We start from the raw sequence: 12,162 nt of genomic DNA, 5'->3' as shown, positions 1-12,162 counted from the left end.
CACATTTACATCATTTGAAGTACATTCCATTAGGGTTTACTCTCCTTTCTCTCTGCGTGTTGCAGCTATCTACCGCCCACCTGGGCATCCAAAACAATTTTTGGAAGATTTTTCTGCCTGGCTCCCTCACTTTCTATCCTCTGACATCTCCACCATTATCATGGGTGATTTCAATATTGCTATTGATTGTCCAAAATCTGCTGCGCATGCCTCCAAACTACTCTCTCTAACCTCCTCTCTTGGCCTCTCCCAATGGACTGACTCCTCTACTCATCAGGCGGGCCACTGCCTTGATCTAGTATTCACCAGACTATGCTCCATCTCTGAACTCACTAACACTCCTTTCCCCCTATCAGATCACAACCTTATCACCTGCATGCTTTCCTCTGTTAATTCAAACCCTGTGTTGCGGAAGTTCTCCAATCTTCCTCAAACTCGCAGAAATATTAACACAATTAATCTTCAAGAACTTTCCACTTCACTCCAACAACTGCTTTCACCTATTTCTGCATTCACCTCTCCTGAGATGGCTGTATCACACCTTAATAAGACTCTAGAACTAGCCCTTGATGAAGTGGCTCCAGCTACCCATCACACTCCACGTAGGCCTAGATGTCAACCATGGCACTCCAAATTAACAAGACAACTACAAAAACTCACACGAAAACTTGAACGTCAGTGGCGTAAATCTCGTATTTCAAGTGACTTCCTCACATATAAGACAGTCTACCATTCTTATAAAAATGCCCTGGACATTGCCAAACAAACATATTTCCAAACTCTTATCTCTGCTCAAGCCTCTAACCCCAAACGACTCTTTAATACATTTAAATCACTTCTGAATCCTCCCGCACCTACCCCACCAGCCACTATCAAGGCACAGGATCTTGCTTCCTACTTCAAGGAGAAGATTGATAAGATCCGAGATGAAATGGTATGCTCTTCGGCAGCCAGTGACCTGCTCCGTTCTTTACCTGAACCCTCTGGCACTCTTTCTTCATTTGATCCCACAAATGAAGATGAAGTATCATCACTCTTCTCATCCTGCTTCTCTACTACCTCTCCTCTTGATCCTTTACCCTCACAAATAAGTAAAGCTCTGTCTCTGGTGCTCATCCCTACCTTAACTAACATCTGTAATCTCTCTCTCTCTACTGGTATTTTTCCTTCACTCTTCAAGCATGCAGTTATTACTCCCATTTTAAAAAAACAAAATTCTGACCCTAATGCTCTCTCAAACTACCGCCCTATCTCTCAGCTCCCTTGTCTCTCTAAGCTACTTGAGAGACTTGCCTACACTCGACTCACACACTTTCTTAACTCATACACTCTGTTGGACCCACTTCAGTCAGGCTTCCGTTCCCAACATTCCACAGAGACGGCACTGACTAAAGTGGTTAATGATTTGGTCACTACGAAGTCTAAAGGCCACTACTCACTACTTATTCTTCTAGATCTATCTGCTGCATTTGACACTGTAGACCACTCTCTTCTCATACAGACACTACAATCCCTAGGTCTTAAAGACACAGCCCTTTCTTGGTTCCTCTCGTACCTATCTAATCGCTCCTTCAGTGTTCGCTTCTCTGAATCTACCTCCTCTTCGCTACCTCTTTCAGTTGGAGTACCGCAAGGTTCAGTCTTGGGTCCTCTGCTTTTCTCTATCTATACCTCATCTCTTGGTAAACTAATCAGCTCTTTTGGTTTTCAGTATCATCTGTACGCAGATGATACTCAAATCTACCTATCCTCCCCTGACTTGTCCCTATCTGTACTGGACCGTGTCACTGAATGCCTTTCTGCTATCTCATCCTGGATGACATCTCGCCACCTCAAACTTAATATTTCAAAGACAGAGTTAATTATATTTCCACCGGCCAATAGTAGGTACCAACCTGATATCTCTATCACTGTTGAAAACTCGACTATCTACCCTACCCCACAAGCTCGCTGCTAAGGTGTCATCCTTGACTCTGATCTGTCCTTTGTTCCCCACATTCAATCTGTCTCAAGATCATGTTACATGCATCTAAAAAACATATCCAAAATACGACCATATCTTACACAAGACACTGCTAAAACTCTAATCCACGCTCTCATTATCTCCCGCATTGATTATTGCAATAGTCTCCTAACTGGTCTTCCCAAAACGAGACTCTCACCACTACAATCCATTCTGAATGCAGCGGCGAGGCTTATCTTCCTCGCTAGACGTTCATCGTCTGCAGATCCACTCTGTCAGTCCCTCCATTGGTTACCTGTATTCTACCGCATTCAATATAAAATACTTTTACTCACACACAAGGCCATTAACCAAACTACACCAACGTACATCACTTCGCTTATCACAAAATATCTCCCAACCCGACCTCTGCGCTCTTCACAAGACCTGCGTCTCTCATCCACACTCATTACTCGCTCCCACTCACGACTGCAGGACTTTCATCGGGCTGCACCCACTCTGTGGAATGCCCTACCACACACAATAAGACTCTCCTCTAGTCTCCAAACCTTCAAGCGTTCCCTCAAAACTCACCTCTTTAGGCAAGCGTATCAAATTCCTGGACCGCCCACATAACTTTCATAAACCTTGCTATCAAATTACATCCACTCTGTACAGTCCACACATATCCTCACATGTCTTCTCATTCTATGCAATAGATAGCACCTTTCCTTATGTACATATGCCTATAGATTGTAAGCTTGCGAGCAGGGCCTTCCTACCTCTATGACTGTTATCACCCAGTTTGTAATTGTTATTTCAAATTGTAAAGCGCAACGGAATTTGCTGCGCTATATAAGAAACTGTTAATAAATAAAATAAATAATTGCGGCAGCCAGGCCCCCTTCTTACACATTGCGGCAGCCAGTCCCCGTTTTTACACATTGCGGCAGCCAGTCCCCCTCTTTACACATTGCGGCAGCCAGTCCCTTTTTACACATTGCGGCAGCCATTCCCCCTTTTTACACATTATGGCAGCCAGTCCCTTTTTACACATTGCGGCAGCCAGTCCCCCTTTTTACACATTGCGGCAGCCAGTCCCCCTTTTTACACATTGCGGCAGCCAGGTCCCCTCTTTACACATTGCGGCAGCCAGGCCCCCTCTTTACACATTGCGGCAGCCAGTCCCTTTTTACACATTGCGGCAGCCATTCCCCCTTTTTACACATTATGGCAGCCAGTCCCCCTTTTTACACATTGCGGTAGCCAGGACCCCTTTTTACACATTGCGGCAGCCAGGACCCCTTTTTACACATTGCGGCAGCCGGTCCTCCTTTTTACACATTGCGGCAACCAGGACCCCTTTTTACACATTGCGGCAGCCAGGCCCCCTTTTTACACATTGCGGCAGCCGGTCCTCCTTTTTACACATTGCGGCAACCAGGACCCCTTTTTACACATTGCGGCAGCCAGGACCCCTTTTTACATATTGCGGCAGCCAGGACCCCTTTTTACACATTGCGGCAGCCGGTCCTCCTTTTTACACATTGCGGCAACCAGGACCCCTTTTTACACACTGCGGCAGCCAGGCCCCCTTTTTACACATTGCGGCAGCCAGGCCCCCTTTTTACACATTGCGGCAGCCAGTCCCCCATTGCGGCAGCCATTCCCCCTTTTTACACATTGCGGCAGCCATTCCCCCTTTTTACACATTGCGGCAGCCATTCCCCCTTTTTACACATTGCGGCAGCCATTCCCCCTTCTTACACATTGCGGCAGCCATTCCCCCTTTTTACACATTATGGCAGCCAGTCCCCCTTTTTACTCATTGCGGCAGCCAGTCCCCCTTTTTACTCATTGCGGTAGCCAGGCCCCCTTTTTACACATTGCGGCAGCCAGGCCCCCTTTTTACACATTGCGGCAGACGGTGTCCGAGAGAGAGAGAGAGAGAGAGAGAGAGAGAGAGAGAGAGAGAGAGAGAGAGAGAGAGAGAGAGAGGATATACTTACCTTATCACCGCTGACAGGCTCCTCGTGCTGGCATCTCCCTCTCGGTGCAGGCAGTGAGGTGAGGAGGAGGAGGAGGGAGGGGGAGCAGGGAGCCGCAGCAGCGCTATTTCATTGGTAGTAAGCGCCGCTGCAGCATCCCCCTCTTCTTCCGTATTGGCTGCCTGGCGCTGCTGTGGATGCTGGGATGAAGGAACCGCATCCCAGCATCCATAGCAGCGCCGGGCAGCCAATACAGAAGGAGAGGGGCATGCTGCAGCGGCGCTTACTACCAATGAAATAGCGCTGCTGCGGCTCCCTGCTCCCCCTCCCTCCTCCTCCTTGTCCGCTGCCCGGAGCTGGTCTCTTCTCCCTCCAGCGCGGCGCACGGCGCACACAGCAGAGGCGGCATGTAATGAGTCAATTTGACTCATTACATGCCGCTGGCCGTGCGCCCTCAGGGCAACTGCGCTGTGTGCCAAGCCCACTTGGCACACACGTAGTTATGGCCCTGGCCAGAGCACTCGACTGTTAACAGCAATGAGAATTTCAACTCATGGTTGCCCATGTCGGCAAGTATATTACTGTGCAAAAATTTTAGGCAGATGTGTAAAAAATGTTGCACTGTAAGAATGCTTTCAAAAACAGAAGTGTTAATAGTTTATTTTTATCAATTAACAAAATGCAAAGTGAATGAACAGAAGAGAAATCTAAATCAAAAATATTTGGTCTGACCACATTTTGCCTTCAAAAAAGCATTCTTACTTTGCAGCATATTTTGCACAGTACTGTACAGTATATAGCCAAACTAATACCCCACAGTTAAACTAATCGCTAAATGAAATTTCATGCATACTGTCTTTTAAAGTTACAGATGTTTCAATTAAATTTATTTAGTCTCTATGGATTAATTAAATTTCATGTTTAAATCCCCACCAGACCTGTCTAAAGATGAACAGTCACAACATACCTCATCTGGAGGCAGGATAATCTGGGTCAGCCCATGAAAATCTCGCAGCACTAGAAACTTATCATGTCTGTATAAAAGATGGGAAACCGTGATTAGCAAAACATAATTTGCACTTAAATGATACAGTCTAATACAATATTTAAGCTCACTCACACAGATGGACATGTCCTGCTGAACTCATCTAACATGTTCAAATGGCTGCACACTGGAATTCTATAACAAGTTAAATTCTACAGCAAGTTACCATATAGGAGGTGTAAAGGTCTCTTTACCCAAAGGCCAAGACATGCTGGTAACATGAGGGCCAAATCCAAGACTTGACAAGAGCAACAGAATGACAGGTATGCGGCCAAACTGGATGAGATCTTGCCTCATTGGGGCCGGTTAGGTCAGACAAAACCACTCACTAAGGCCAATCTTGCCAACAAGCCAAATTATAAAACAATTGAACACTTTGTGGCCACAATGCTTTGCACGTGGCCAGATTTATGCAAAGAATGGGAATCGTAATGCAAAATCTCTGCAGGTTCAGGACATAAATAAATAATAATTAGGTCTATATATATTTGGACACTGACACAATTTTCCTAAATTTTGTCTCTGTACGCCATCACAATGGATTTTAAATGAAACAATTGACGTTCAGACTGTCAGCTTCACAGGATTGCACACAAGTATTGCATGAAACGTTTAGGAATTGCAGCCATTTTTATACACAGTCCTGTTTTCAGTTTGAATACTATGTCGAGAATCCTTTTCAGGTAATCACTGCCTGAAGTCTATAACCCATGGACATCACCAAACGCTGGGTTTCCTCCTTTGTTATGCTTCGCCAGGCCTTTACTGCACCTGTCTTCAGTTGTTGCTATGTTAAAACCCTGACGTACAAAGATGTGCAACAGAAAAAACTGATAAATTCAGTGAAACGCGTTAGCCTGTTGTCTGCATTGGAGTACACTTTGAAATACTGTGGAACTCCATTATCTACTATAATCCTTCAAAACTACAAATGCCTTACTTAGCAAGGGCCTTTGATCCACACCTGTATTTCCTCCTGATTACCATTATTGCATGCAGTATTGAGCCATCCTGTATCCATCTGGCAACCAGCATCTACAAGCTCTATTTTCTTTGTTGTAACCTCTGCAAAATGATTTACCGCAATAACGGAGCGAGACAGACAACCTATAAACTGACGGTCAGCGCTCAAAATAAACCGTTTGTGATATTGGTTAGTAAGGATTTACCCAAGAAAGTGCGTCAACGTATCATTATTATAAACTTAACCAGAAATAGATTGCTACAAGCCTGGATTTTACCCCAGTAAGAATTTATATAAAATGGGAAATGTTAAACCTGGACTTTTTACGCCTAGCGTAATCCAGGTCTGTCTATATAGGTGAAGAAGTCATGTAAGATTATTCATGGATAGCCCTTTGCCATTTCTCAATGTCACATGAGCCCGGCTTGTAATATGCAGGTGTACTGTGTTGTAGGCTGCTCTCTCTAATGCCGAGTTATCATTAAGTAAACTGAAACACACCAACTCAAATAATCTGCAGACACTGGCTCAGCACTCACCTCCGATACTGGAGCCAACCGCACAACGTCACTTCCTGCCCCACATGAGCCAGACACAACTCCCCACACGTGTGTGACCGGATGGCAAAACTACTCAAATCTACATGAGAACAGAAACATTTTTGCAACATTAGTACATTGATTGTCATTTTATAATGATAAATGAAATGACTAACAACTGTAATGCTGGGTACACACTAGCACAGGGGTGGCCAAACAGTCGATCGCGGACATGCGACCAGTCGATCGCGATCCGCCGCCCATCTACCCGAGGTGAGGAGAGCGCAGCGCGCGCTTCTCCTGCCTGCCGCCTTGCCCCTCAGTCTGGTCTCCTGCAGTGACAGCGCAGTGTACAGCTCAAATCAGGCGCCGGTTCGTTAGCCAATGAGTGCTCGCGGACCGGCGCCTGATTTGAGCTATACACTGCGCCGTCACCGCCGGAGACCAGACTGAGAGGCAGGGCGGCAGGCTCGAGAGGAGCGTCGCGCTGCGCTCTCCACACACAGCGGTGAGCAGCACTGTAGGGGCATATCTGGCACTGTGGGCACATGGCACTGTGGGGTCATATCTGTACCTGGACTGTGGGGGCATATGTGGCACTGTGGGGACATGGCACTGTGGGGGCATATCTGGCACTGTGGGGGCAAATCTGGCACTGTGGGGGCAAATCTGGCACTGTGGGGGCAAATCTGGCACTGTGGGGGCAAATCTGGCACTGTGGGGGCAAATCTGGCACTGTGGGGGCAAATCTGGCACTGTGGGGGCAAATCTGGCACTGTGGGGGCAAATCTGGCACTGTGGGGGCAAATCTGGCACTGTGGGGGCCAATCTGGCACTGTGGGGGCCAAATCTGGCACTGTGGGGGCCAAATCTGGCACTGTGGGGCCAAATCTGGCACTGTGGGGCCAAATCTGGCACTGTGGGGGCAAATCTGGCACTGTGGGGGCAAATCTGGCACTGTGGGGGCAAATCTGGCACTGTGGGGGCAAATCTAGCACTGTGGGGGCAAATCTAGCACTGTGGGCACATGGCACTGTGGGCACATGGCACTGTGGGCACATGGCACTGTGGGCACATGGCACTGTGGGCACATGGCACTGTGGGCACATGGCACTGTGGGCACATGGCACTGTGGGCACATGGCACTGTGGGCACATGGCACTGTGGGGGCATATCTGTATCTGGCACGGTGGGGTCATATCTGGCACTGTGGGCACATGGCACTGTGGGGGCATATCTGTATCTGGCACGGTGGGGTCATATCTGGCACTGTGGGCACATGGCACTCTGGGGGCATATCTGTATCTGGCACGGTGGGGGCATATCTGGCACTGTGGGGGCATATCTGTATCTGGCACTGTGGGGGCATATCTGTATCTGGCACTGTGGGCACATGACACTGTGGGGGCATATCTGTATCTGGCACTTTGGGGGTATATCTGTATCTGGCACTGTGGGGGCATATCTGGCACTGTGGGGGCATATCTGGCACTGTGGGGGCATATCTGTATCTGGCACTGTGGGGTCATATCTGGTACTGTGGGGTCATATCTGGCACTGTGGGCACATGGCACTGTGGGGGCATATGTGTATCTAGTACTGTGGGGGCATATGTGTTTGAGGTTTTTACCTGTGGGGGCCAATGTGTTACTCCGTGCGAGACAGTCATTACACTCTGTGCAGCAAGGCTACGTCCCTTTTTTTGTTATACCACGCCCACTTCGTTTGTTATACCACGCCAACTTTTTGTTATGCCACGCCCCTTCTGGGGGGGGGGGGGGGGTCGCTATTATCCCGCCTAGGTAGATCACAAAAGCTTTTCAGCTTTCAAAGTAGATCGCCGACTCCAAAAGTCTGGCCACCCCTGCACTAGCAGATACGTTTGGCTGATCCATTAAAAGCTCTGAGCTGCCAGAGCTATTACTGGTTTGATGCACGCCCATACACACTAAGTAATGTCTGGCTCAATGTTACTTTCTTCAGATCTCTTCAACAGGATTGGGAGAATCGGAAACGAGATAGCGTGTGCAGCACTTCCGATCCATACTTCCCAATCCGACCACTGCAGAAGCGTTGAGGACATTAAGCCTGGAGAATACATAAAGAAGTGATAAAACAGTGATAAGTGCAAGGTGATAACACAGCTGATTGGCTGATCACCTTGTACATATCACCGCTTTATTACTTCTTTATGCCTTTTCCGGCTTAATACATCTGCCCCATTATCTGCTAATGCTCCTGCTTACACACTAAACAATTATTGGCCTGATTGGCATGATAGCTGGAGAGTGTGTACCAGGCTAGGTAATGGAAGCGCAGTCTACAAGTCCCTGCACCCCAGGGTAACAGCGGTACAGATGTTATTTAAGGTCGGTAAACAAATTCATTTGGAAAAAAATAAGAATTTACTTACCGATAATTCTATTTCTCGTAGTCCGTAGTGGATGCTGGGGACTCCGTCAGGACCATGGGGAATAGCGGGCTCCGCAGGAGACAGGGCACATCTAAAAAAGCTTTTAGGTCACATGGTGTGTACTGGCTCCTCCCCCTATGACCCTCCTCCAAGCCTCAGTTAGGTACTGTGCCCGGACGAGCGTACACAATAAGGAAGGATCTTGAATCCCGGGTAAGACTCATACCAGCCACACCAATCACACCGTACAACTTGTGATCTGAACCCAGTTAACAGTATGATAACAAAACGAAGTAGCCTCCGAAAAGATGGCTCACAACAATAGTAATAACCCGATTTTTGTAACAATAACTATGTACAAGCATTGCAGACAATCCGCACTTGGGATGGGCGCCCAGCATCCACTACGGACTACGAGAAATAGAATTATCGGTAAGTAAATTCTTATTTTCTCTAACGTCCTAGTGGATGCTGGGGACTCCGTCAGGACCATGGGGATTATACCAAAGCTCCCAAACGGGCGGGAGAGTGCGGATGACTCTGCAGCACCGAATGAGAGAACTCCAGGTCCTCCTTAGCCAGAGTATCAAAATTTGTAAAATTTTACAAACGTGTTCTCCCCTGACCACGTAGCTGCTCGGCAAAGTTGTAATGCCGAGACTCCTCGGGCAGCCGCCCAGGATGAGCCCACCTTCCTTGTGGAATGGGCATCTACATATTTCGTCTGTGGCAGGCCTGCCACAGAATGTGCAAGCTGAATTGTACTACAAATCCAGCGTGCAATAGACTGCTTAGAAGCATGAGCACCCAGCTTGTTGGGTGTATACAGTATAAACAGCAAGTCAGACTTTCTGACTCCAGCCGTCCTAACTATATATATATATATATTTTTAGGGCCCTGACCACGTCTAGTAACTTGGAGTCCTCCAAGTCCCTAGTAGCCGCAGGCACCACAAGAGGTTGTTTCAGGTGAAAACGCTGACACCCCTTTATGAAGAAACTGGAGACGAGTCCCAGTTCTGTCCTGTTCAAATGGAAAATTTTAATATGGGCTTTTGTAAGACAAAGCCGCCCATTCTGACAATCGCCTGGCCGAGGCCAGGGCTAACAACATGGTCACTTCCCATGTGAGATATTTGTCAACAGTATGGTCACTTTCCATGTGAGATATTTCAAATCCACAGATTTGAGCGGTTCAAACCAATATGATTTTAAGAAATCCCAACACTATGTTGAGATCTCACGGTGCCCCTAGGGGCACAAAAAAGCTGTATATGCAATACATCCTTTACAATCTGGACTTCAGGAACTGAAGTCAATTCTTTCTGGAAGAAAATCTACAGGGCCGAAATTTAAATGTTAATGAACCCCAATTTGAGGTCCAAAACACTCCTGTTTTCAGGAAGTGTAGAAATCGACCTAGTTGAATTTCCGTCGTGGAGCCTTCCTGGCCTCACCCACGCAACATATTTTCACCACATGTGGTGATGACGTTGTGCGGTCACCTCCTTCCTGGCTTTGACCAGGGTAGGTATGACCTCTTATGGAATGCCTTTTCCCCTCAGGATCCGGCATTCAACCGCCATGCCGTCAAACGCAGCCGCGGTAAGTCTTGGAATAGACATGGTACTTGCTGAATCAAGTCCCTTCTTAGCTCCCCAGGCCCTTAGTCCTCTGTGAGCATTTCTTGAAGTTCCGGGTACCAAGTCCCTCTTGGCCAATCCGGAGCCACTAGTATAGTTCATACTCCTCTATGTCTTATAATTCTCAATACCCTGGTTATGAGAAACAGAGGAGGGAACACATACACAGACTGGTACACCCACGGTGTTACCAGAACATCCACAGCTATCGCCTGAAGGTCTCATGACCTGGCGGAATACCTGTCCCGTTTTTTGTTCGGGCGGGACGCCATCATGTCCACCTTTGGTCTTTGCCAACGGTCCACAATCATGTTGAAAAACTTCCCTATGAAGTTTCCACTCTCCCGGGTGGAGGTCATGCCTGCTGAGGAAGTCTGCTTCCCAGTCGTCCACTCCCGGAAAGAACACTGCTGACAGTGCTATCACATGATTTTCCGCCTAGCGAAAAATCCTTGCAGTTTTCACTGCCCTCCTGCTTCTTGTGCCGCCCTTCTGTTTACGTGGGCGACTGCCGTGATGTTATCCCACTGGATCAATACCGGCTGACCTTGAAGCAAAGGTCTAGCTAAGTTTAGAGCATTATAAAATTGCTCTAAGCTTATTTATGCGGAGAGAATTCTCCAGACTTAATCACACTTCCCTGGAAATTTTTTCCCTGTGTGACTGTTCCCCAGCCTCTCAGGCTGGCCTCCGTGGTCACCGGCATCCAATCCTGAATGCCGAATCTGCGGCCCTCTAGAAGATGAGCACTCTGTAATCACCACAGGAGAGACACCCTTTTCCTTGGATATAGGGTTATCCGCTGATGCATCTGAGGATGCGATCCGGACCATTTGTCCAGCAGATCCCACTGAAGAGTTCTTGCGGGAAATCTGCCGAATGGAATTGCTTCGTAATAAGCCACCATTTTTACCAGGACTCTTGTGCAATGATGCACTGACACTTTTCCTGGTTTTAGGAGGATCCCGATTAGCTCGGATAACTCCCTGGTTTTCTCCACTGGGAGAAACACGTTTTTCTGGACTGTGTCCAGAATCTTCCCTAGGAACAGTAGACGTGTCGTCGGAAAAAGCTGCGATTTTGGAATATTTAGAATCCACTCGTGCTGTCGTAGAACTACTTAAGATAGTGCTACTCCGACCTCCAACTGTTCTCTGGACCTTGCCCTTATCAGGAAAGCGTCCATGTTTCTTTTAAGAAAAATCATCATTCCGGCCATTACCTTGGTAAAGACCCGGGGCGCCGTGGACAATCCAAACGGCAGCGTCTGAACTGATAGTGACAGTTCTGTACCAGGAACCTGAAGTACCCTTGGTGAGAAGGGCAAATTTGGACCTGTAGGTAAACGTCCCTGATATCCAGTGACATCATATCGTCCCCTTCTTCCTGGTTCGCTATCACTGCTCCGAGTGACTCCATCTTGATTTGAACGCTTGTATGTAAGTGTTCAAATATTTCAGATCTCACCGAGCCGGTTGGCTTCAGTACCACAATATAGTGTGGAATACTACCCCCTTCCTTGTTGTAAGAAGGGTACTTTGATTATCACCTGCTGGGAATACAGCCTGTGAATTGTGTGAGGGGGAGACGTCTCGAATTTCCAATGTACACCTGGGATATTACATGTA

General features: G+C 47.5%; 1 protein-coding gene across 6 annotated transcripts in view; it reads right to left on the bottom strand.

Annotated features, from left to right (window-relative positions):
* The window catches only part of DARS2 (aspartyl-tRNA synthetase 2, mitochondrial), a 204,192-nt gene that overhangs the window by 183,342 nt on the left and 8,688 nt on the right, over positions 1–12,162 (bottom strand). For all 6 annotated transcript variants that reach the window (XM_063939673.1, XM_063939677.1, XM_063939676.1 and 3 more), the window contains exons 3-4: positions 6,479–6,578; positions 4,898–4,964 (exon numbers count right to left, since the gene is read on the bottom strand). In XM_063939673.1, the coding sequence (XP_063795743.1) occupies positions 4,898–4,964; positions 6,479–6,578 (167 nt within the window). The remainder of the gene's footprint in view (positions 1–4,897; positions 4,965–6,478; positions 6,579–12,162) is intronic.

This window comes from Pseudophryne corroboree, chromosome 9 (assembly GCF_028390025.1).
Source record: "Pseudophryne corroboree isolate aPseCor3 chromosome 9, aPseCor3.hap2, whole genome shotgun sequence".
Taxonomy (NCBI): Eukaryota; Metazoa; Chordata; class Amphibia; order Anura; family Myobatrachidae; genus Pseudophryne; species Pseudophryne corroboree.
The sequence above is the reverse complement of the archived record's forward strand: the minus strand, read 5'-3'. Positions and strand labels throughout refer to the sequence as shown.